Genomic DNA, 27622 nt, shown 5'->3' with positions numbered 1-27622 from the left:
GCTCCGAAACTTCTGAACCGATTTGAAAAATTGTTTCACTGTTTGGAAGCTACACTATTCCCGAGTGACATAGGCTATAATCTTTTTTTTTTTTAAATTAGGGATCCTTACTAAGACTTCAATAATGTAATTCAAGGTGTAAAAGAATTACATAAAATATTCTTTACATGCGTGCCCTGAGAAAACTATTGATGATAGAATAAAATATGTAATGTACTACGACTTTGTAGAACACATTATTATTTACAAAAGGTGTCGCGACAGCAAATGTTTAACTATTATAGTTATGCCGCAATAAGTGATCTTTCATTTTAAAAAATAAAACAACGTCAAATATCGTTGAATTTTTTGTTAATAACCCGAGCGGAGCCGGAGCAGGCCGCTAGTATTTAATAAAAGTGACTTATAAAAACAAATTAAATCAATCTATGCTATTAATTAACTAATAAATATGTTGGTTGAATAATATTAGGTGCTATTTCCCACTTGCAAGAACCCCTCCTCGAGTTAAGGCCTCATCCCATGATAGCTAATCTTCTTTAGATTGGGCAATTTTAACCCAATCTTTAGTTTGTAGTTGCTATTTTTTACGAGGATCGATGACAATACAATAATGCTGTAGCTTGTCAGTGTCCGTGGACCTTTTTTTTTTCTGGCTGTGGGCCTAACCTCATGCTAGGCTTCCACGCCTAGGGGGCACGCGCGATATATGTAGGACTTGACGGTGCAGACCGCGGGCTCAAGGATATGTCATATATTCAGTGTCCATGGACCCGACACACCAGTAGCAGAGATTGTATTTTTTTAAATTGACTTATGGGTTTTAGGGTCTCAGCATAGTTACAACGGCTGCCCCACCCTTCAAACCGAAACGCATCACTGCTTTACGGCAGAAATAGGCAGGGGGTGGTACCTACCCGTGCGGGCTCACAAGAGGTCCTACCACCAATAATGTATTGCAGTAAGAGTAACCATTGAACAAGATGACGACATCACATCATCCAAGTAAAATCATCCGGTGGCTCAGCCCTAAGGATAGCGAGAGCGTCTCACCACATGGTCCCCCGTGTGGGTGTTCACGGCGTCCTCGCCGACCATCTTGCTGGCTTCGTCCCAGGTCACCCCCTCGAGGATGTGGGACTGAGGACCGGCGCTTATCTTGTCCGCGCGGCGATTCTCTTTGATCTGAACACGCAAATTAAAAGTTAAAAATCGGTAAATAGCATTTAAGTAGACTTACAGGCGAATCTCGCTCTATCATTTTGTTTGGTGCGACGAAATTCAATGCGCTTTGTTAACTATTTATCTTATACCTTTAAACGAGCAATTCTTGTCAATCTGAAACTCGGAAACGGCTCCAACGATTTTCATAAAATTTAGTATACAGGGGATTTCAGGGGCAATAAATCGATCTAGCTACGATTTATTTTCAGAAAACGTTGTTTTATTCGTGTTTTCAATAATCAACTCTTCCCGACATCTATTGACGAATAATAATACTATTTTTCTTAATCGAGGGCAACTAGCCGCTTTAAAGACACAACAAGATGGCGTTATCAAAAAATAAAAAAACCGGTCATCATCTAGTGTTAATTTCTTTGATGATCGACTTCCATGTTTTTGATATCTCTGTTCGTATTGTTCTTTTTGTTGTTTGTAATTGAATCATGTGGCGAGCGAAATTCGCCTCCCGGGTGAAAAAAGGTTAAAAAGTTCACAGAGGACATTCGAAGCGACAGAGATGTCAATGGACCCCGCTTAGTTGGAATAGATCCTTAAGCCACCAACGATTAGGTAGGGATAATAATTGAGAGAAATGCCTAGGTCTGTCTTAGCCGTACCGCTGGGGGGGTACGTACGAGGCGTATCAGACCTCGTTTCACAATTGACCATGAGAACCATGACACACCAGCTACGATCAGAACTCCCTTATTGACTCCTCTCTCAGTAAAGACATAAGACATGAAGTGAAGATAATATACTAAATTTTCTATTGCTCTTTAAGAGACACAAATCATTAGGATCTTTGAAATCTTTTACTAAGGGCGTTGGAATGTCCATGGGCTTAAAGCTTAACTCTAAAAAAAAAATCAAGTGAAACGCACTATTTCATTAAAGTTTCCGACAGTGATATTAGACACCGACATTGTCAGTGTCGAATTAAAAAAAAAGAAGGAAATTCGCTCACCTGTTGTTGAAGCTTCTTAAATTCCTTTGGGTTCGTATTTTTCGGTACGAATTGCAATGTATCGATTTTAACGGGCGTACTCGATTGAGCCGAGCCATCTTGGATCCACTACACGGAGTAAGGTGACGACGCGTCACACGGCGGGACGGGAGGGGACAGAAAAAACATAGATTAGTTAAAAATGTTGCCAGCCCAGTGAAGCTAAGGTGAGTGCGTTCGATTTTTAGAAGCGTGAATTAGTAGGTTTTTTTTAGTGGTTTTTTTTTTCGCTCTGGCCTCATCGAGGGTGTACAGTGGGGACGCGTTAACGAAATTGAAAACAAAAATAACAAAAAAAATCGCGTTCAATACTAGTTATAATTCTGAAGCATTTTAAAGGCATGCAACATTTTTTTTTTTAATGATAATAAGGGTGATGTGGCAACATTTTTAAATAATCTATTTTTTTTTCTCGTTCCTACACTGTACATTCTCGATGTTCATATATTTATTTATATATATGTAGACCAGGGTATGAGTGAAATGCTTTTGACGTTAGAGCACCATGAAATTTCCCAGACTAATATTTCGCCTTCCGAAAATACATTCTCCAGTACTGTATTGCTACAATACAAAATCATAGTTAATCAGCTTCTGAATCACTCGCAACATTGTTTTTTCAGAATCATACTATTTAATGTGAAATTTTGTTGATTATATTATTTTTCAACTTTGTATTATTATTACGTATTAAGTGCGGAGCGTCGGAAAATCGACTATTTGCACGGCCTGATTGTGTGTATTGGGTATCGAGCTGTACGCAGGTGACTTAGTGCGCGCACGTATAAAGTTTTTAATTTTACTTTTACTGCAAAACTGAGACCTTAGAATTCGGATCTCGAAGTGTGTGGCTGCATTCACGTTGTAGATGTCTATGAGCTCCGATAGTCACTTAACACCAAATAGGCCGTGAGCTCGTCCACCCATCTAACCAATAACGAAAAAAAAAACGGAATACTTCAACATGCAATGGCAGCTTTGAACTGAAATATCTTATTTAAAATCAGTTTGGAAAGGAAGTATTTGTAAAAACGCCCGACCCGAATCAAAACACTACTGAACATTTCATTTGGGATTTTAAGCATTGCGGTAAATGGAACTATTAATTAGCTGGGTGCGGAATGTCTTTGGATTCCGCACGGATAAGTACTACCACCCTGCCTATTACTGCCGTGACGCAGCAATGCGGCCCGGTTCGAAGGGTGGGACAGCCGTTGTATCACCAAACTGATACTTGGATGTCCGCATTTACATTCTTGATGTCTATCGTCTCCGGCTACCACCCAACACCAGCTCGTCCAGTAAAAAAAAAACTAGGGACTTTTTGGGACTGGTTGCACTGTGATTCTGAAGCGTCGATTTATTGGGTTTCTCCCCATTAACGTGTTTGACAATTTTGGAAGACGAACGCATATGCTGCGTCTCAACAAATAACCTCATCGAATGTGAGTTCGACGCGTTAATTTCAACGAGAACTATGCACAGGGTGTGTTTTTTTCAGTTAATGATTATTATTATTTTGTTTATCATTATAGAAATACAGTACATTTCAATGTTAGAATTATTACGAAGAAGTATTAGAGCTCGGATGCGATCTTGTAATATGTGCTTTTAAGCGGAAAGCTGTCGTGATTGACAGCTTTAAGCTTCAAATTCGTTTCTTACTATCATTACTTACTATTTCTGTTAAGTTTTATAAATTAGTTAGCAGTTAAAAAATTAAATCGTGATGTCTACGTTCTTTAGTAACCGCTTCCCATCGGATGTGACGCGGGCATGCCTAAAGAGCCACGTCACAGCGCTCGGAGATAGCGCGAAAGACAGACACTAAAATTTGCTTTGGCACTAGTAAACAATTGTGACGTCATAAGAAGATAAGATAAGATAAGATAAGATAAGCACCGATATTCGTTTCTCGATATACTACACTCCCCCTTTAAACGCAATTTGCTTTGACCACTTCGAAACGACACAAAAAAAACAATAACCACGAATAAAAAAAAAATCTGACACTAAATCGAAATAGAAAAATTACAAGACCGCATCTTCGAAAAAAAAAAAAAAAAAATACATGTTATAGATAAAAAAAAACTACTCATTATAATATTACCTCTTCGTTGTTAACGTCCACCCACTGAAAAACATTATTGTATTAGTTACACGCGCACACACACACACACACACAAACGGACAAAAAAATTTTTTATATATATAAACAAAAAAAAAACGTCAATAGCATTTCACCCGGCGGCGAGTGAAAGAGTTAAAACATTTTTCGTCATTACATTTTATTTATAATCTCACAAACAAACAAGCCGTATTATTACATATCGATAATAAATATTATATTTGGAGAAAGAGAAAAAAAGCACGAATTTATTACAATAACATTACGTTCGTAGTGAGCGAGTACAGTGGGCTGCAAAAGTGCATGGATGGTACAGTCGTAACAAAAACACGTTTGAATCTACATACAATCAGCGCCATCTGTTATTAGCAGAGCATTACTACAATGTGTTAGCCCTTCGAGCAAGAGCCGTTTCATAGTCACAACTCAATGAGTTTCTCGCCGGATTCTCTCAGGAGTCGCGATTCCGATCCTGATTCAGCGAAGCACTGCTCTTGCTAGGACTAGTGTTAGCAAACTCTCTCAGGTTGAGCCCGTGAGCTCACCTACCCATTCAAAGCTAACTGGAATAGCCTCTTAGGCTATCAGCGAATAGGTAGGAAAAAAGCGAACCGTCGATAGATCGACTCTCTTTTACTGCGTATAAAGTGCAGAGCGTCGGAATACCGACTATTGCCCAGTTCCATTACAAGTTATAGGTTACACTTTTTAATAAGTTAATAACATTTACAAATAATCATTTAAAATTATTTTGCCGTTTATTTAGCCTTGATTTTTGTACATATTTTTTTTTAAAGTTTTTATGACGTACTTTTTTTTTCTCAAAGCAATCCTTTAGCAATTTCTGAAAGATATTTGAAAATAAGCTCAGCACTGAAAGGATTAATGTAAACGGTACATACCCATATTGCATTATTTATATGAGATATAAACCATCCATTTGGAGGGTACTATTCGATCATACTTCATTTAAGCTGAAGTTGTTTTCTTACAAAATTCGTGCTTTTTTTGTTTTTTTCTTATTTATTTAAACCGCTAATTAGACAAAACAGCGTAAGCCAATAATAAAATCGTTAACTAGATTAATAATTAATAATAACCTTTTTGTAATAACATAATATAATAAAATTTTAATGCGATTCCAATATTTAAATATTCCTTATTCAATATAATATTAGTTTCGTTGATATATAAAAACGAATTTAAAAAAAACCAAGCCTTCTTATCTAATATTCATAGTAATAATAATTTGTGTTTCTTTAGTCACCCCGAGGACGGGACCAACATAAATATATCTGTCTCTTTCGTTCAAACGAAATTTACACCAAATTGCATTATTGATAATTGATAAATTATATTGCAAAATTATCATGACAAAACAAATGTGTATTTCTTTTTTGTATTCATTACCTCTATCAATCAAAATGTTATGCACACATTAATATAGATTTTTTTTATTTTTTTTTTATTATTTTTTATTTGCGGGTAGTTCGTCAACGCCTGTAAAATGCGGTACACTGCGTATCGCGGTCGCGTGCGGTGGTCATGTCAATTTTGCTCGGTGCGATTTGTAAACTCTTCACCATTTTACTGTTTTACTTCATCTTTTGTTTTGTAACTATCAAATCTATCTGAACGTGAATAAATCTCATTGCTAAAGATCAGTTCACTTAATAACATCCCTTTTTGGGGGGTCGGTTTTTTTCACTTAACAATAATTCACGTCTGTGACTTTAAGATACATATGGAGGGTTGAAAAGTTTAAGCGATATTATTGCAACATTACAGGAGTGCCATTTAAAGTTTAAACATTTGGAAAAAAATATCATGCCAAAAGAAACTTCTTCAGCTATTTTTATGAAGTAAACTTAATTGAAGTTCAATTAGAAACATCGAACTGTCGATGCTGATACCAAACACAACGGATCTTTAATTGCAAAGGTAAATGATTAATTTAAAATTGGTATTTTTAAAGCACATAAGTGTTAGAGGGAAAATAACAATGTTAACTTTGAGGGCAAAAAAAATTTATATTAACCTCATTGTTATTTGAGACACACATTATATAAGCGCGCATACCCAAGCCCTAATTTGAGGTCACTTTATGAATAATAACCCAATCAAAATATTTATGCCAATTAACACAAGATTTATCAATTTGTTATACTTATTTATACCAACATCAGTCATTTTGGCTGGTGCGGTAAATCTGGTGTTAATAAATCCGTAAATAAATGTATTATTGATCTTATAATTAAAAAAAAGGTTAATAAAAAAAACATGGAATGTCCTAAAATACAGTTCTTTTTGTTGCCACACTAACATTAGGGTTGTCGATTCGATGAAAAATAAACTTTAGAGGATCGATTTTATTTGATGTCTGTAATTAAGGTACGCCGTTGGCGGATTTATCAAGCACATTACAATCGATGCGCTGTATTAAAACTATATATTTAAAAAAGGCAAAAAATTGTCATTTAAATCACAAACGTAAAATTGTACAAAATAATAATAATAAAAAAAATTACATTAAAAATATCGAAAGCGACAACCCTACAATTAAAAAGTACTGCATCCATAAAACTCTGTTACACTTAATTCTCAACGTATAAAATAAACTATATATTTGTGTTCTTAATTTAAACAAAGACAATAATTTGCTGGTATACAGTCGAGTGAAACATACAGACAACAAATTTGCCCGTGAAATTTTAAACTATTTTTCAAAGTATCATTAACATTACCATTAATATAAAGTGAAATACTACGCATTGATTAATAGGTTATCAAGAATCAAAAGACTGATCCGGGAACTTTTTGGCGGAAACGCGATGGGTGATGTTGTATGATATATTTTATTTCGCCTATTTAGTGTTTGTTCAGTATTAAATGTGTGATAGCGGTGGTTTATTAACTGTTTAGTGTCAGCTGTGAAAGTGCACAAATGTGGGAAAATGATACAAAGTCGCTGGGACTGTCGCTGTAACTTCTCGGGATCCTCCAAAAAGTTCACTGCAAAAATCTCAGTAAATGACCGGCAGTTTACTAGATTATATTTCACTCCATATTATCATTTTTCATAAAATCTCTATATAAAAATGAATTGCTGTTCGTTAGTCTCGCTAAAACTCGAGAACGGCTGGACCGATTTGGCTAATTTTGGTCTTGAATTATTTGTGAAAGTCCAGAGAATGTTTAAATGGTAGATAAATATGAAAATGCTCGGAATTAAATAAAAATAACAATTTTGTTTTTCCTTTGATGTGTCCCCGTCGGACCGATTCCTTTTGTTTTAAGTTTATTTTATACAAAAGTTAATGTATTTTATTTATCGGCTGAGGCACTACGAAGTCTGCCGGGTCAGCTAGTTAAGAATATAAATTAAAATAAGACATGACCTACAGGTCTTAGTAACCAGGTCATAAAATTTCTTAAAAAAAAAAAAACCTGATCCACATTTTGACACCCAAAGTTTGCAAGCGGACAAAGTTGTTGTCTAACTCAACGGTATTACCAACGAAGCATTTTAACAGGAGCTTATTATTCGGCTTCAACCCTCAGATATTCTACCTTAGTGATCTTCTTGGGGTCGCTGGTGCCAGTCTCCAGAACCTCGACCTTCTGGTAGACGTTCGGAGAGTTCAGCCAGCGGGTTCGCTCACCGGTCTTCCCCTGACCTTTCTTCCACAACCTGAGGAAGGGCGCGGGTTTAGTGTGGTGCTGCAGAGGACCGAGCCTTTTTTTTATTGCTACGATGGGTGGACGAGCTCACAGCCCACCTGGTGTTAAGTGGTTACTGGAGCCCATTGGGATACGAGTTCTAAGGTCTCAGTATAGTTACAACGGCTGCCCCGCCCTTCAAACCGAAACGCATTACTGCTTCGCAGCAGAAATAGGCGGAGTGGTGGTACCTACCCGCGCGCACTCACAAGAGGTCCTACCACCAGTAAGATGCTTGCATCAGGGCAGCGCTCACTCACCCTTGTTTGTACAGCTCCTCCTCTTCAAGCAGATAGCCGAGGGACGACACGGCTGGTGGAACTTCCACGTCATTCTTGGGTCTCGGCACGTCGTTCTGTGGAGCACAGAGTTAGCATGATATTAGATCTGACAAATTATATATCTATATATGTATATAAAAAATTGAAATTCAACTAAAAAAATTAAAAATAAATAATAGTTTAAAAAAAACTAAAAAACACACTTAATATAAAATTCAACAAAAAAATAAATAAAAAAATATTGATAAATTTAAATTGAAAATAGTGTAAAAATATATATGTATATTTTATAGTAAAAAAAAATGTGTGCGTGTACTAGTGTACACACGTAAGAAGTGAAACTTGTTTATGGCCTTATTTTTCGAAAAATGATCTACATGCAACTTTCTAGAAATTGGTTAAATAAAGTTAAATTAGATAAAGTTTAAACAAAAGGATTTTATTATCATAGACATGAATACAAAAAAGTTAAATTAGATAAAGTTTAAACAAAAGGATTTTATTATCATAGACATGAATACAAAACAGATGGCGCGTAACGGAAAAAAGTGACGCGTAACCGAAAAATGTGACGGTAAATTTTTTTCCAACGCCGATAAGGAAGTTTCACTTCAAAAAGCGTGGGTGTTTTTTTTTAAAGATATTATTGAAATAATAATTCTTCTGCTCATATCTGTCAGAAAAATATAAGTAATAACACCACGCTTTTTTTACAATAAAATATATATATTTTTACAGTATTTTCAATTTAAATTTATAAATTTTTTTTTTCAATTTTTTAGTTGAATTTCAATTTATTAATTTTTTCTTAAATATTTAATTGTCATGAGTCCTCGATAAATCTACAAGGTTTGAATGAAATCCGGGCGTTTAGAGTGGGTCAAAGTCACGTCTAAAGGAGTCAGTTACAAACAAACAAAAATACATACAAGTGAAGCTAAAATAAAGCGTGTAAAAATGAATTGCTGTTCGTTAGTCTCGCTAAAACTCGAGAACGACTGGACCGATTTGGCTAATTTTGGTCTTGAATTATTCGTGGAAGTCCAGAGAAGGTTTAAAAGGTAGATAAATATGAAAATGCTCGGAATTCAATAAAAATAACAATTTTGTTTTTCCTTTGATGTGTCCCACGTCGGACGGATTCCTTTTGTTTGTTTTAAGTTTATTTTATACAAAAGTTTAGGTCTTTTATTTGTCGATTGAGGCACTGCGAAGTCTGTCGGGTCAGTTAGTTGTGAATAAAAATTTTGAAGTGAAACTTCGTTGCGTTCTCTTGAGGGTAGTTTTTTGAGGGATGAAACGCAATAATAATAACTAGTGGTGGCCCGGTTTGACTATAATAATAATTATTGATTTAAATTATAAGTTTCAACATTATTATGGATCTATTGTCAAAGACTTTACTTCTATAATCACAGATTTCGCCAAGACTACACTATAAACAAATAATATTAAAACAATTTTGCAGACTAGCTTCGCCCCGCGGCGTCACCCGCGGCACGACAATAACCGCGGGTAACATCGCGGGACTTAGCTATCTTAGGACTTAGCAATTGTAAAATATCATGATTCCGAAGCGAAGCGAGGGCGGGTCGCTAGTACATAATAATAATCGACTGACTCAATGTTATAGTAATTAGCGGCCCGACTATAGGGTCGAGGGTCGTGGGTTCGATTCTCGCGTCGGGCAAACATTCGTGAGATGAACGTTTTGTTTGCTCTTTATCTGGACGTTTATCATCTATATATGTATATATTTAAACGTATATAAGTATGTATTAGTCAGTCTCTGGTAGCCACATAACACAGGGACCGAATGACCGTGCGTCAGTATTAAGTATAGATGAGGGAGGCAGCGGCCGCGTGGTGCGCTCACCTTGATGAGGGGATGCCTGTAGATGTAGCCGGTGCGGAAGCCGGCGTTGTCCAGCATCCGCATCAGAGCCTCGAACTCTTCGCCGCCCACGCGCCACTTGCTCGCGTCGGCGGGCGGCTTGCGGGACGCCTCGTACATCTGACGCATACGAACCGGCAAGATACAGATACATGGCCAAGAGCAGCACGGGTTAAATGTTTAGGGGCGTCATCAGAGTCATAGGGGATGATATCGCCGCTGGCCTAACCTTCAGACTGGAAGGTGCTATTGCTTTAGACAGGACATAGGACTTATGGTAGGCAGCGGCTTGGCTCTGCCCCTGGCATTGCTGACGTCCATGAGCGACGGTGACTACTTACCATCAGGTGGGCCGCATGCTCGACTGCCTACAAAGGCAATAAAAAAAATAAAAAAAACATATCTCGATTTTGGGGCTGATGATTTTTCTCCCACGATATCATTTATTCAGTGAGTAAGTCAACCAGGTTTTTTTTTATTGCTTATATGGGTGGACGAGCTCAAAGCCCATCTTGAGATATAAGTTCTAAGGTCTCAAATATAGTTACAACAATTGCTCCGCCTTTTAAACCGAAACGCAGTACTGCTTCACGGCACAAATAGAGAGGGCGGTGGTACCTACACGACTCACAAGAAGTCCCACCACTAGGCGGACGCGCTAATACTTAGAAAAATAGGGGTGAGGGGTGTTGGGGGGCTGTACGTACCTGTCTCTGCGTTTCATCGTCAAGCAGGATGAGGTCATCGAGCGGCGTGGCTGCTAACTTCAGTTGCGCGTCGGTGGCGGCGGTGAGCAGACGCGCGTGCAGGAAGGCCTCCTCCAGCGTGGCACCGCAGCACAGCGCTCCGGCCCCGCTCAGCACCACGACCTTGGCGTGCGGGCCCAGCGCGCGGACCAGCTTGTCGCGCTCGGCGTTGTCCAGCACGCCGTAGGGTAGAGTGTGGTACGCGACCTCGCCGAGAAGGGCCGCCTCCTGGCATAGGGGCAGGACGCCGCGCCGCGTGGCGGACACGGCGAGAGCGGAGGGCGCGCGCACGTGCACCACGCAGCGCAGGTCCGGACGGGCCGCGTGCACGGACGCGTGCACCGAGAAACCTGACGGACCAGGGTTGCTTTTTTTTTTCTTTTTTTCCTACCTAAGCTGATAGCCTTGAGAGACTATTTCAGCGTAACCTTAACTAGTAGGTGAGCTCACGGGGCTCAAACCTGACGACGTTGCTAACACGAACCCTAACAAGAGCAGTGCTTCGCAGAATCTACCACCGGATCGGAAACGCGACCCACTGATAAGATCCGGCGAGAAGCTCAGTGGGCTGTGTCTGTGGGTTAATTTACTCGCCAAGCCCTTCGTTCGATGAGGACGGTGACCGAATCAACCCTATCTTCATCTTCAAGTACTAGTCATGGATCACGACTTTGTCACACAACAATCGACCCTCAAACTTGCATCCCATCAGGTTCACTGCGAACACGGAGTCACACGTTGCCTAGTTACCGGTCATTACCTTCGACGTTGACCGGAAAGTTGGTGGTGCCCTGGTCCTGGACGACGCCCTGCATGTCCACCTTAACCAGAGACGAGGCGGTCACCTCGTGGGGCAGCAGACCGCGCGGCGACGTCAGCACCTGCTCCTCGGCCGTGTTCAGACGGGCCGTTATCTGCCCCGTCACTCCGGCTATGGACAAATCGGTCTACGTCACCACACTGGTTTTACTGGTGGTAGGACTTCTTGTGAGTCCGCACGGGTAGGTACTACCACCGCCCCGCCTATTTCTGCCGTGAAGCAGTAATGCATTTCGGTTTGAAGGGTGGGCAGCCGCTGTAACTGTACCGAGACCTTAGAACTTATATCTCAAGGTGGGTGGCGTATTTACGTTGTAGATGTCTATGGGCTCCAGTAACCACTTAACACCAGGTGGGCTGTGAGCTCGTCCATCCATCTAATCAATAAAAAATAAATAAATAAAAGATGTCGAGTGATTCAGATTTGGCATGGTATAAGCACGGGTATTTTCTAATTAATTCTATAAATTTTTCGGGCATTGTCCGGTATTTTAATACACATTCACTCGGACGCTAAAATAAAATTTGTTAATAATTACAACGCCTGACGTCGAAGCGTCCTAACGCCGCGACAGAACGTTGCGTACTTACAGCGCTGGGGCTCGGTTTGACAGTACATTACCACAGTAGTACAACACATCTCGGCGTCATAACGCGCCGTCGCGGCAGTTTACCGTTCTGACGCGCGCTAACTACGAGTTCTGTTTGACGAAGCCTCTAACCAACACCTATGATAAACAAACTCACTTGTCGTCCAACCAAACAAATCCACCAGCCGGTACACGGCGGCCAGCTTGCAGCGGAGTATCTTCTCCCCCTTCTCATACCCTATGCCTTCGATACCTCGGATGTCGTTGATCGGCAAAACGCAGCTAGGACCCTGACAATGAAATTATATCAGTACACAGACTACGCCCAAATCTATATATTACTTTTTTTTCCCCTACCTATGCTGATAGCATTGAGAGGCTATTTCAGCTTCGCCCTAACGTTTGTAGGTGAGCTCACGGGGCTCAAACCGGAGAGCTGCTAACACTGACCCTAGCAAGAGCAGTGCTTCGCAGAATCTACCATCGGATATATTACTAGCGACCCGCCTTCGCTTCGCTTCGGAAACTAATTTATTATTGATTTCTCAACTATTTAATGGATGTTATTATACATATAAACCTTCCTCTTCAATCACTATATCTATTAAAAAAACCGCATCAAAATCCGTTGCGTAGTTTTAAAGATTTAAGCATACAAAGGGACAGACAGATATAGGGACAGAGAAAGCAACTTTGTTTTATACTATGTAGTGATTAATACGTGAAGCAAAAACTTTGTACCCCTTTTTAAGAAAATTGCGCGGACGGAGAAGTATGGTATTTCCCACACTTATACCGAATATAGAGGAGGAGTGCATTATAATAAAATAAATTTAAATTAAGCAAAAAAAATACATTAAATCATTTAAAAAAAAACTATAACACACTACCGTGTATTTGACACACACGCACACGCATGCATACTATTTATTTATTGTCAAACTTTTCTTATTGTAACGAACGGCGTCAACGAACCGCGCTTTTACAAGGCGCTGTCTTCATCTACGGGACATGTCGGGATTGAACCAACCAAAAGCTCATTCTAGCTCATCGGATCGATAATTTGAAGAGTGAAAAGACCATTGCACCATACAATTAAGACCTCATATCTCAAGGTCTACAGGTCATGAGCTTGTTTGTTCACGCATCTTCTTCTTTTTCTCCAGCTTATCCCACTAGGTGGAGTCAGCACAGCTAATTTTTCTCTTCCATTCTCTTCTATCAGCCCTCATCTCAACACTCCTCTCTCTCTCATATCGTCATTCACACACTCCATCCATGTCTTCTTCGGTCGACCTCTTCCCCATGTACCTTGCACTACGCATCACATGTCCAAGCTTGTTCACGCATCCAATGCTATAAAGAATTTCTATAAGACCTCGCACGGTAGCTCATTACTATCGCGAACCAGCGATATATTCGGCTGTGAGCAGATCTGCTAATCTACCTAACCCGTGCATCAGCCCGCTGAGTTTCTCGCCGGATCTTCTCAGCGGGTCGCGATTCCGATCCGGCAGTAGATTCATTCACGAAGCAGCTGCCCTTGAATTGTTAGGTCTCCTTCGGAAGCGCTCGGGCAGCTGTTAGCAAATCTCACCCCTCCTGGCTTAGCCCTTGCTCGTCCACCTGTCCTGGTGAAACTGGAAAGGCCTCCGGGCCACCAATAATCTTTCAATCATAAAAAAAACTGCTAATTCATTTCCAAATGATTCTTGTCCACCTGATGGTTGTCTGGAAGAGATCGCTCTCACCGATAAGACCGCCAATTGTACTTTTTTGTATTTAATGTATGGCACTGTTTATTTGTTTTTTGGTGTACAATAAAGAATTCTCTCTCTCTCTCTCTGCCTCTCTATCTCTCTCTATATGTCTCTCTCTCTAATCTACAGCAGCGTAAATATATGAATAACGCAACCTTACCCTGAGGCTTCCGGTGTGCAGTCTCCCGCCGACCATCTCCTTGATCCTCTGCAGGAGCGGAGCGTCGCCGCCCTCGTGCATCTGCTGGTCGAGGACCCGTTCCAATTCTTCGCGGAACAGCTTCGAGGACATGAGAGCTTCGACGCGCTTCCGGCGTTCCATTTCGCGGACATCCTGTAATGAAAATATAAATAATAATTACAGGATGCCGTTTTCTAACCTTATCCACATATTACAACCCCTCAGACGCAGCTCACTGAGTTTCTCGCCGTCTTTATTTTATTTTATTTTTTATTGCATAGATGGGTGGACGAGCTCACAGCCCACCCGGTGGTGCTAAATGATTACTGGAGCCCATAGACATCTACAACGTAAATGCGTCACCCACCTTGAGATATAAGTTCTAAGGTCTCAGTATAGTTACAACGGCTGCCCCACCCTTCAAACCGAAACGCATTACTGCTTCACGGCAGGAATAGGCAGAGTGGTGGTACTTACTCACGCGGACTCACAAGAGGTCCTACCACCATCTTCTTAGTGGGTCGCGTTTCCGATCCGGTGGTAGATTCTGCGAAACAATGCTCTTGCTAGGGCCAGTATTAGCATCATCCTGAAGTTAGGAGCCCAGTTTTTTTCCCTATCTAATCTGGTAGCCTTGAGAGGCTATTATGTCAGCATTGTCGAGCGCGTAGGTGAGCTCACGTCGCTTTAACCAGAGGACGTTGCTAACACTAGCCCTAGTAAGAACAGTGCTTCGCTGAATCTACCATCGGATCGGAGCCGCGACCCATTGAAAAGATACGGCGAGAAGCACAGTAGATTGTGTCTATGGGTTAATTTACCCGTCGAGCCCTTCGTCGCAAGCGAGGACGGTGATCGGTGCTTGAGATACCTAAAAACAGCGTTAATGGATCGGAAGGATCCGTAATGACGTGAACATAACACCACCTCGTATTTGTACCACCCACCATACAACCGCATACACTGATGGTACTAATGCGATACCTCACGATGATACATCATCATAGCATCTACATGTGCCACGAACCAATCATATTTTCCGGTTTTTGAGGGTAATAAGACGGTTATTCCATTTCATTTTGACCTTGAGACTTCAATCACCTGGTGATGAACAGAGACTGTTGATGTAAATGTGAATGCTGGTGGCGTGGATGCCTTTTTAGATCTATTTTTTTTATTGCTTATTTGGGTGGACGAACTCACAGCCCACCTGGTGTTAAGTGGCTACTGGAGCCCATAGACATCTATGACGTAAATGCGTAAGGTCTCAAGTATAGTTACAACGGCTGCCCCGTCCTTCAAACCGAAACGCATTACTGCTTCACGACAGAAATAGGCGGGGCGGTGGTACCTACCCGCGCGGACTCCCAAGAGGTCCTACCGCCAGTATTAAGTATCCTGATGGATCTAACCATAAGGCTCGTGATGTCTATAGCTGAGGGGAATGCAGCCTCAGTTTCCATGCTCCGTCGACCCTGTGCTCACGAAAGCTAATACTCACGGCGTCGATGTCGGCCGGACGCTGCTTCAAGCGCTCGTCTTCCTCCTCGGTGGACAGGGGCCCGGTGCCGTTCGGGATCGTCTCTGAGTCCGTCTCAGCCATTCCGACAGCTCGAGTCTATTGATCTGAAATTAATACGACGGTACTTTAATATAACTATATTCCATTGCATATCCCCCCACCCCTTCCCACATGACCGTCACTTAAACAAAACTTTGGGAGCCTCTGTACCCGACCATCGGGCACAATCCGGCTACGCTTACATCACAAGAAATACACTTCACACAAGAGCTATTACCGTGCAACAAAAGTTGTCGTGACCTACAGGATAAGACGTCCGGTGCATTCGTATGTAGCGATGCACCGGTGTTCGAATCCCGCAGGCGGGTACCAATTTTGCTAATGAAATACGTACTTAACAAATGTTCACCACGATTGAGTTCCACGGTGAAGGAATAACGTCGTGTAATAAAAATCAAATCCGCAAAAAATATAAGTTGTGTAATTACTGGTGGTAGGACCTCTTGTGAGTCCGCGCGTATAGGTACCACCGCCCTCCCTATTTCTGCCGTGAAGCAGTAATGCGTTTCGGTTTGAAGGGCAGGGCAGCCGTTGTAACTATACTTGAGACCTTACGCATTTACGTCATAGATGTCTATGGGCAGTAACCACTTCAGACCAGGTGAACCGTAGAACGCCCACCCATCTAAGCAATAAGCGAAGGCCAAGTTAGGCAATTCAGACGCTTTAGTAACAGAATACGACATGATTACTTCAAGGCGCCGCGTAGGGCACCGGTGACCTAATAGTCTGTCAACGTGTTAAAATCGAATCAGTCTCACTGCAATCTGGTAGGCAGCGGTTTGGCTCTGCCCCTGGCATTGCTGACGTCCGTGAGCGACGGTGACCACTTACCATCAGGCGGACCGTAAGCTCGTCTGCCTACAAAGGCAACAAAAAATAAAATAAAAAACAATCGCATCCCGATCGCCTTAATCTGTCCACCCTACATCTCTACATTGAAAACGCCTTCAATACACCACCGCCAGACTCCGAAACATATCGGGCGTTGTTCTGGTCGCGAAACAGGTCGATAACCTTTATCGGCTCAATCGAAAGCTTGACCGATTAACTTTTCAAACAACGAAATGAACTTTAGCTTAGTGCTTTAGCAAGCTCGTGTGTATTGTCTAGCGAACGAGAGGATTGCACGTGACGACGGCTTGCTCGAGTATAAGTGAGCCAGCACAACTTTTTTTTATTGGTTGGATGGGTGGATGAGCTCACAGCCCACCTGGTGTTAAGTGATTACTGGAGCCCGTAGACATCTACAACGTAAATGCCGCCACTCACCTTCAGATATAAGTTCTAAGGTCTCAAGTATAGTTACAGCGGCTGCCCTACCCTTCAAACCGAAACGCATTACTGCTTCACGGCAGAAACAAGCAGGGCGGTGGTACCTACCCGCGCGGACTCACAAGAGGTCCTACCACCAGTTATTTTGTAAATTTAGTGTTTCTTCGGGTTTAAATGTGTAATAACGGCGGTTTATTAACTGTTTAATATCTGTGAAAGTGTACAAACGTGGTAAAATGAAACAAAGCCGCTGGACGTAGCTTCTCGGATTCCTCCAAAAAGTTCACTGAAAAAAATCTTAGTAAATGACCACCATTTTACTGAGATTATATTTCATGCCATATCATATCATTTCATTTCATTTAATTTCATCCCAGTTGATTAACGTCTCAAATTAATCATCTTCATTTCATTTCACTCCAAAATATCTTTTTCATAAAAATATAAATTAAAATAAGACATGACTTAAAGGTCTCAATTACCAGGTCATAAAATCCCTTAAAAAAAACCCTTGAACAATGACGTCATCTCACCAATAACAGAACATTGACACACCTAATAGTAGCCTCTGAGTCAGCCACAAGACGCTACGTAATGACGTTGATACGAATTCTTATGGCGACCGTTAGAGGTCATCGACATCGGTCAGCCATCTTAGTGAATTTACGTATTGAGAGAGAGTGAGAGAGAGAGAGTATTCTTTATTGTACACCAAAAAAAAAAAACAATCCGAAACATTAAATACAAAAAAAATTAAGTACAATTGGCGATCTCTTCCAAGCAACCATCAGGTGAACAAGAATCATTTGGAACCGAATTACACAAAAACAAATACATAGTTACCTATAAAAAAAAAATTATTGGTTAGAATGGTGAACGAACTCACAGCCCACCTGGTGTTAAGTGGTTACTGGAGCCCATAGACATCTACAACGTAACTGCGCCAACCACCTTGAGATATAAGTTCTAAGGTCTCAAGTATAGTTAGTTACACTAGAGGTCCCGCAGTAGTCGAAATTCGACTATAATTAATTGGAATTGTAAGTTTGTACACTATTAAATATGATTGTATTTTATACTTCTATAATCACAAATTTCGCCAAGACTACACTATAAAAAATATTAACAAAGACAAACCATATTCTATTCTCAATTTGGCAACAGACGTCAAGAACAAAAGTTTGACAATAAATAGTATGCATGCGTGTGTGCGTCAAATACATGGTATGTAGTGTGTGTAATGTTTTCTTTATTGATTTAATGTATCTTTTATGCATTATTTTGAAAAAATATTAGCATTGTGCACTTATCTATATTCTCTATAAGTATGGAAAATTTCATACTCCTCCGTCCGCGCAATTTTCGTAAAAAGGGATACAAAATTTTTGCTTCACGTATTAATATATAGATTTAATTGAATCAATTAGTCCGGGTGTGATCGACTCGATTGATTATAGTCGAATGTTCGCATTTCAAAACTGAACGAATGAAGGAACGAATCGTTTGCTCTCGTGACCTAGTTCGTTTTGAATCGTTGAATCGCGAAAGCATCATCAGATGATACCTTTACTGGTGGTAGGACCTTTACTGGCGGTAGGACCTCTTGTGAGTCCGCGCAGGTGGGTACCACCACCCCGCCTATTTATGCCGTGAAGCAGTAATGCCTTTCGGTTTGAAGGGTGGGGCAGCCGTTGTAACTATACTTGAGACCTTAGAACTTGTATCTCAAGGTGGGTGGCGCATTTACGTTGTGGATGTCTATGGGCTCCAGTAACCACTTAACACCAGGTGGGCTGTGAGCTCGTCCACCCATCTAAGCAATAAAAAAAAAGACGAGCGGTTTTTTTTTTGCGTTTGATGAAGACAACAAACGTAAGATATAAAAGCGTTGTTTCTATCGATTTGAAACTTTGCTTAGTTATTTTACACACATTTACATATTTCACACATACATACATTGCTACATGCTTATTTTTACAATAAAATCATTTTTTCTTACACTATTTTTAATTCAAATTTATTGAAATTTATTTTCTATTTCTTTAGTTGGATTTTGTATAAAAGGGTATTTGTTTAGTTTTACTATTATTTATTGTTAATTTTTTAGTTGAATTTCAATTTTTTCAATTTTTTCTTCTAATTTTCAAAAGTTTCATCTGAATCAGTCTGTAACTTATCCGAGAAATAGGTTATCGGCGCGTCTGGTAGTTTCCCTTCTTGGTCTTGACGCAGACACTCGGAGTCTCAGGAAAACCAAGGATCCTGATTATCCTAGTAAGGATAACGGATCAAACTGTTTAAAATATTGAATTGTCATCGGTCCTTGATAAGTATGCCAAATTTCGATAAAAAAAATAGCTAACGTTATCCTAAGAGACAAGTCAACTTGACAAAGGTAGGTTTTCACCGTCCTCGTCGAACCCGTCGCTTGCGACGAAGGGCTCGACGAGCGAACTAACCCATAGACACAGCCCACTGAGTTTCTCGCCGGATCTTCTCAGTGGGTCGCGTTTCCGATCCGGTGGTAGATTCTGCGAAGTACTGCTCTTGCTAGGGTCAGTGTTAGCAACTCTCCGGTTGAGCCCCGCGAGCTCACCTACAAACGTTAGGGCGAAGCTGAAATAGCCTCTCAAGGCTATCAGCATAGGTAGGGGAAAAAAAAACAAAGGTGCCTTACGCGGCGCAATCCTCATGTCTGAGGGTCGTGACCATCTCCTCTTATTATCCTTCTTTGGATGATATTTCGCCATCTTCTGTTACAAAGGGACCGGAGTATCAATTCGACGCTAGGTCAGACGAATCCGAACGATACTGAGAATCAATCTATTTCTAAGAGATTTAAAAGATTAAAAACATACATTAACAAAGAATAGGAGGCAATCCAGGCGCCTTGGTAACAGAAATCGACATGATTAGTTCAGTGCGCCGCGTAGGGCACCGGTGACCTACATATCAGAGGGTTAAAACGTGTTCCGAAACAAGGGAAGACTCTTTGGCGGGAACGCGAGAAGTGATGTTGTGTGATTTGTTTTATTTTGTCTATTTAGTATGTCTTCAGAATTAAAAGTGTAATAGCGGTGGTTTATTAGCTGTTTAGTAACTGTGAAAATGCACAAATGTGGGAAAATGAAACAGTCGGTGGACGTAACTTCTCGAGATCCTCCAAAAAGTCCACTGAAAAATTTTCAGCAAATGAGCACCATTTTACTGACATTATATTTCATCCCATATCATTTCATTTCATTTCATCCCAGTTGATTAATGTCTCAAATTAATCATCTTCATTTCATTTCAATTCACTCTATACTATCATTTTTCATAAAAATAAGAATATAAATAAAAATAAGACATGACTTAAAGCTCTTAGTTACCAGGTCATAAAATCCCAAAAAAAAGAAACAAGGAAACTATGAGCATTTTGAATACACGTTGGCCAGTACATACTACGGTCAGTGATGACGTAAGAACCGCATAAATAAGTACCCACAATGTGAAAAAAAAACCATTCTGTGAAAATAAAACCACAAACTAGCGAAAAAAAATATAAAAGAACAGAAAAACAATATTCATTAACCGACTTAAGCATAAAACACTTGTGGCTTTAATAATGTCGTTGGTAATAATTACTGAGCCCGCAATGGTTGTTATTTTTTGTGTATCTTTTTAGCTCGTGATGTGTATTGTGTGCCTAATAAATAAATAAAGGGCAGCGCTTCGCCAAACCTACTATCAACCGGACCACCAACCATCCGAGGGTCATACATGGCGCGTCACCTCTGCATTACACGAACTATTTACTGGTGGTAGGACCTCTAGTGAGTCCGCACGGGTAGGTACCACCACCCCGCCTATTACTGCCGTGAAGCAGCAATAAGTTTCGATTTGAAGGGTAGGGCAGCCGTTGTAACTATACTGAGACCTTAGAACTTATATCTCAAGATGGGTGGCGCATTCATGTTGTAGATGTCTATGGGCTCCAGTAACACCACTTAACACCAGGTGGGCTGTGAGCTCGTCCACCCATCTAAGCAATAAAAACAAAATAAAAAAAGACCACTCACGGGACCGACGCAGCATTGTATACAATACAACGAGGATCGATCGCATTGGAATCGCCAGTAGCGTATGGTAGAAAAACATAGGGAATTTCCGGAAGCGGATTCCTTACGCGCACACGCCCGCGGTCTATTCACGCGCCGTTCTATTTTCTATTTAAGCGCACAATATTATTTTCGGCATCGGAGTAAATAAAAACTAAAATGAAACAGTCAGTACCTACGTCGGTCGGTCTCTAGTGTTAGTTCACCGACGGACCGGACCGGCTCAGTAGGTCCACGACGTGAGGAGAGTTTGTTTGTTTAACTGTTTTTTCTTTTAATTGACTCAGTAAGTAGACAAGCGTCCGGCGCACCGGGTGGTGGGTGATTACCATTGCCATTATTTAAGACGGTATTCAGGAAAATTAAGAAACAAACTATCCCACTGTTCTACTATGAAAACGAGTTACTTTTGTCGCAACAAAACATTCCGACTCGAGCAGCCGAACAAGGCGGAGCTTACAATAATAATCGCTGTACACTTGGAATGGAATTCATTGGAAAATTGAGTCTTTATTACTGTCACTATAGAAGGCAATAATAATGATGAGTTATTTTAAAAAAAACGACATAGAACCAACTTATCCATCATGTATAAAATCTTAAAAATAATACTATTTACAAGCTAAGTATGCGCTATACTGTCAGTCTCTCCTTCGTAAGCGCTCGGGCAGCCGTTAGCGAATCCCACCCCTCCTAGTGGAGCCCTTACTCGCCCACCTATTCTGGAAACTGGAAAGGCCTCCAGGCCACCCGTAATACTAACAAAAAAAAAAAATGTCGGAGAAGCTACAATTATTAACACCATCGTCAGACATCGTAGGGGCGAATACGGTGATCGAGCTAAGAGAAATATTGAGTACACCAATCACGTTTGTCTGACAACAATTTAGAATTCTCTTGACGTTAGCAAACGAAAACGAATGACAGTCCTTAGGACGGAGGCACCGCTCTTCGAGAAAGCTGGTTGGTAAGTGTGATGGCGTCTGCGCGCCTCCATCGGCTAGGCTCTATTGTAGCACGAAGTTAGCCGAGGTTTTTTATTGCCTAGATGGGTGGACGAGCTCACGGCCCATCTGGTGTTAAGTGGTTTCCTGAGCCCATAGGCATCTACAATGTAAATGCAGCCACCCACTTTCAGATGCAAATAATGATACATATAATGAATTTTTAGGTCTCAGTATAGTTACAACGGCTGCCCCGCCCTTCAAACCGAAACGAATTACTACTTCACGGCAGAAATAGGCAGGGTGGTCGTACCTACCCGTGCGGACTCACAAGATGTCCTACCACCAGTAATCCGACGATACCGCAATCGTGCTGCCATCTCCCGGGAATCGTGCTGCCATCTCCCGGGAATCGTGCTGCGTTTCGTTTAGTTTTTATTTATTTTTTATTGCATAGATGAAAGAACGAGCTCACAGCCCACCTGATGTTAAGTGGTTACTGGAGCCCATAGACATCTACAACGTAAATGCGCCACCCACCTCGAGATATAAGTTCTAAGGTCTCAGTATAGTTACGACGACTACCCCCCCACCCTTCGAACCGAAACGCTACCAAACTAATGACATTGACCGTCACCGACAAATATATATCAGGCCACTCAAAACTCAACCTTGTCAGCTCAACACGTTCAATCCGATATTTTCGTAGAACCGTGGACACGGTACGCGATTACAACGCGCCTATGACTCGTCCACGCCAGGCAAATGGAACTCAGCCAAATATCTAAGTTGATTACGCTAATTAACATAACGATAGAACGACTCATTGTTTGAGGTCATCGCCATTGTAACTCCATAGCCTAGTGGAGTTCCAATCGACCGCGTAGTGACGACGACCGAACTCAAGCTAATATTTTCGTGTTCAATAATATTCAATAAATTCACCACCCTGCCTATTTCTGCCGTGAAGCAGTAATGCGTTTCGGTTAGATGGGCGGGGCAGCCGTTGTAACTATACTGAGAGGCATTAGAACTCATATCTCGAGGCGTGTGGCAGCATTTACGTTGGAGGTGTCTATGGGCTCCGGTAACCACTTAACACTAACAGGTGGGCGGTGAGCTCGTCCACCCACTTAAGCGATAAGTAAAATAAATAAAAAAACGTTAGTATTTAAGAATGATAGGACAGAGATTGGGTTAGAGATTAGAGAGAAGTATGATATAATAGGATGGAGATTCCACACTAGGGATCCCATTTCACGAAGCTCTTCATGCGGCCAATGATCGGAGGCGCTGGAGAGACATTGCATAAGCATAGTTGAAGTTCAATTAAAAATATCGAACTGTTGATGCTGACAAAACTACAGTTTTAAACACGGAATAGATAAATAAGGTAATTTATCGATAAAGAATATCGGTTTTACCAAGCACTAGCGTGTATGAACCTTTTTATTGCCTTTTTGCGTGTTTGAGTGTGTATGCCTACGGGAGTTTTGTGCTAGTTTGCGAACGAATATCTGTCCTGAGATTTATGTGTGGGTGTTTTTGTTGTGTGCGAAATACTTGTAATCACAGTGTGTATGTGTAGAAATTAAAATAGTGGGGATGAAGCGGCGACACTGGTCCTAATACAAAATTAGAGCAAAGGCCTTTCCACCTTATTTATCTATTCCGTGGTTTTAAACATATAAAGGAAATTACTACAAACCACCAAATACATACAGTAAAATAGCACGCGCTATATACATAATAATATATATCGACGCTTGAAAGGCAAACTTGACTAAGCGACAATAAGTGCTTTGTACATAAATGATAGGCAATAACGATATATTCGATGAGCAAAAAAAAAAAATATTTCTAGGTCTATTAAAATCATTTCAATCCTACAGCTAGATACGTTAAAATAGTTTTTTTTTTTCAGGTATTTCTCAGGTATATTTTTAAAGTTCACGCATTGTCGCTTAGTCACGTTTGCCTTTCAAGCGTCGATATAATTATAGTCTAGTTTTTGATTCGCAGCATTGAACCCAAATAAAATTCGTTACGTATATCTATAGCAGACCGTTATAACAAAACGCTAAATTCTCTTATTCACGGCACTCGACTGAGAATCTCTATAGTAATTGAATTAGCGGATCAACTATTGAGGATAGGGAGATACAGTAAATCTTTTGTTCTTTATTAACCGACTTCAAAAAAGGATGTTCTCAATTCGACTGTTTTTTTTTATGTTTGTCACCTCATAACTTTTGACTGGGTGAATCGATTTTGATGATTCTTTTTTCTTTTATTAGAAAGCTGACGCTTCCCGTGTGGTCCCATTACAATTTAGTCCAGTTCTGATAATGGTAGGTATCCATAAGAAAACCATATAAGTCTTAAATTTGCATTAAGTACGTGCGCGACAAATAGATGAATAACTCAATAACTCAATATAACGCCAACCGATTTCGATGATTATTGTTTTTAGTGTATATTAATTAGTTTTGGGATATCTTTTTTTTTTAAGTGAAACTTCTTTAGGCGCATGTGGGTAAAATTTTTACAGAACGTCACGCAGGTATGCAACGGAAGTGACATCAAACTACTATTGAAATTAAATACTTGTCAAATGTCAGTAGTAGTAGTTGTTGTATTTTTCCAAATGGAAAGGCAAATGTATCATACCATACAGCCTAATATTTTATAATTTTTTTGTGAAAAATGTTAATAGGAATTGAAATGAAATGAAAAGAATTTGGAACATTAATCAAATAGCATGACATTAAATTAGTCAATTCAAAACTTAATGTGACTGTCAACACTGAGGTTTGAGACTGACATTTGACAGACTTTTGGCGGGAACATATCTTCCTTTTTCCCTTCCTCAAGTCTCGGAAATCTAAAGTTTTAGATTTGTTTAAGCAAGACTTTCGCCAATTTTTTGGCAATTAGTTCGCCAAAAAAGTTTCACTTCTGACATGTGAGTCGTCTATTATCAAAGGTGGCAATCTGTGCATTTGGACAAAAAAATGTTATTGATATGTCAATACAGATTGATTTGAATATAATCGTCTCCTTCAAAGAATACAGTTCAAAACCTGCATTAAATAAAGGTTAATACTTAACCTGTTATTTATCTAAGATGTCGTTCAGAAGAGTTTTGTGACTGCCAAGGGAATACAAAGTCAATAATTCGTTTTTCTGATTTACCAATAATTGTCCAAAAGTCACATTGCCGGCTTTTATAATAGTCGACTCATGTGTACTTTGTACGCACGCACTTTTTTTTTCTATTTGAAGTCGGTTTTTTGTTAGAGCATGTCTATTTACATTTATATTCGTTTACTTTTATATAATAAGCATTTAATAAGCATAGTTAGTATATTATACGATTTACTAGTACAACACATATTCAATATAGACAACTCTTCCTTGTTGTCTAACATACATAACTACAGTATTGGTGTTTTTTATATTTTATTGCTTAAATGAGTGAACGAGCTCACGGTCCACCTGATGTTAAGTGGTTACCGGAGCCTATAGACAGTTACAGCTTTAACGCGGCATGGGACCTCAAGGCGTTTGGCAGCGTTAACGTTGTAGATGTCTATGGGCTCTAGTAACCACTTAAAACCGGGTACGCTGTGAGCTTGTCGAGCCATCTAAGTAATAAATAAATAAAAAATGCCAAGAGTACAGCCAACCTGCTGGGAAGATCGCTTCGACAGAAAGCCATGACATTACTAATGAAACATTTTAAATGAGATTTGATGCTGATTCCGGATGATATATGGGACCTACAATGTCAACTGGTGTCAACGGTCGGTTGGAGACATCATCGAAATTAAATGTATGACGTAATGCGCCACCCACCTTGAGATATAAGCTCTAAAGTCTCAGTATAGTTACAACTGCTGCCCCACCCTTCAAACCGAAACGCTTCACGGCAGAAATAGGCAGAACGGTGATACCTATCCGTGCGGACTCACAAGACGTCCTACCACCAGTAATTACGCAAATTATAGTTTTGCGGGTTTGATTTTTATTACACGATGTTATTCCTCAACCGTAAAAGCAATCGTGAACATTTGTTGAGTACGTATTTCATTAGAAAAATTGGTACCCGCCTGCGGGATTTGAACACGGGTGCATCGCTCGATACGAATGCACCGGACGTCTTAGGCCACGACAACTTCGAATACACGGCAATACAAAAACGAACGTTTCTCATTAATATTATTGACGCAGTTACATATAAAATAATTAGCTATGTCGTGTTCAAGAATAAGAATCGTCTCTATTATTATTCGCAATTCTGTTTTTTGATTTGGTTGCTTCGCAGGCCTTAATGGTGAATTTCCTGTATAAATTTAAAGTTATATAAAAAGTTTTACGGCCCATTGTTTAGATTTACCCGTGAGCGCTCGCGGAATCTATATCTGGGTTGCTTTTCGATCACGAGCCCATCATTTTGAGACGAACCCTCAAAATCGTTGTTCCGATAAGGGCCTTTTGCCAATTTTATTCCTTGCACGGACTTAATGAAACCTTGAAGTGTTATGGCTTTTGTGGGAAACTTGGGTATATTCTTCATGACTTCAAGATATTTGTGTCTAAATTACAGGGCGTTTTGAATGCTGAAAACTGTGAGGAACCTAACCTTACAACAAATGCTAACAATAACAACTATACATTTTTTTAAACTATTGGCATTGCTGAAGTCCATGGGCGACGGTAACCACTCACCATCAGGTGGGCCGTATGCAGACGAGCATATGGCCCACCAATGGCAGGGGCAGAGCCAAGCCGCTGCCTACGATCCTGCCACTGTCTCCACAAGACCAATTCACGCGCGTTCCCTCAAATTACTCTTCACGCGAACGGTTCAAGTTCAACGCGTTACCGTGGAAACAGTCGCGCGGTATGATCTATACCGGGCAACGCCGAGCGCTAGGCACACTGGGTACGACGACCTGGTATCGATCGGGCGACCCCCGGACGCGTGGGCGGGCATTACGCGACGCTCCAACTAGGAAACTAGTTCATTTTTACGTACGAAGCCATTGTAATGCCATCGTGATTTATAAACATCGTGGCCGTCTTTTTTTTAATATTCTTTTTTTATTGCTTAGGTAGTTGGACGAGCTCACAGCCCACCTGGTGTTGAGTGGTTACTGGAGCCCATAGACATCTACACCTTGAGATATGAGTTCTAAGGTCTCAGTATAGTTACAACGGCTGCCCCACCCTTCAAACCGAAAAGCATTACTGCTTCACGGCAGAAATAGACAAGGTGGTTTTACCGACCCGTACGTATTCACAACATGTCCTAACACCAGTATACAAGTAACCATCCTAATCCTAAATGAGAATTATAGCACAAATATAAA

At 40.5% G+C, this 27622-nt stretch overlaps 1 protein-coding gene across 21 annotated transcripts in view; it reads right to left on the bottom strand.

Moving 5' to 3' along the window:
• LOC101740817 (protein hu-li tai shao) overlaps nt 1-27622 on the bottom strand; it is an 89801-nt gene that overhangs the window by 18809 nt on the left and 43370 nt on the right. For 13 of the 21 annotated variants that reach the window (XM_038019919.2, XM_038019923.2, XM_062675932.1 and 10 more), the window contains exons 3-13: nt 15848-15972; nt 14326-14499; nt 12563-12695; nt 11757-11927; nt 10958-11346; nt 10233-10370; nt 8336-8430; nt 7926-8046; nt 4338-4361; nt 2189-2296; nt 1054-1185 (exon numbers count right to left, since the gene is read on the bottom strand). In XM_038019919.2, coding sequence (XP_037875847.1) covers nt 1054-1185; nt 2189-2296; nt 4338-4361; nt 7926-8046; nt 8336-8430; nt 10233-10370; nt 10958-11346; nt 11757-11927; nt 12563-12695; nt 14326-14499; nt 15848-15949 — 1587 coding nt within the window. In that variant the 5' untranslated portion in view covers nt 15950-15972. The remainder of the gene's footprint in view (nt 1-1053; nt 1186-2188; nt 2297-4337; nt 4362-7925; nt 8047-8335; nt 8431-10232; nt 10371-10957; nt 11347-11756; nt 11928-12562; nt 12696-14325; nt 14500-15847; nt 15973-27622) is intronic. The other 8 variants (XM_038019930.2, XM_062675946.1, XM_038019921.2 and 5 more) reach the window with 1 other exon arrangement.

Source organism: Bombyx mori, chromosome 24, assembly GCF_030269925.1.
Source record: "Bombyx mori chromosome 24, ASM3026992v2".
NCBI lineage: Eukaryota > Metazoa > Arthropoda > Insecta > Lepidoptera > Bombycidae > Bombyx > Bombyx mori.
This window is presented reverse-complemented; position numbering and strand designations above follow the sequence as displayed.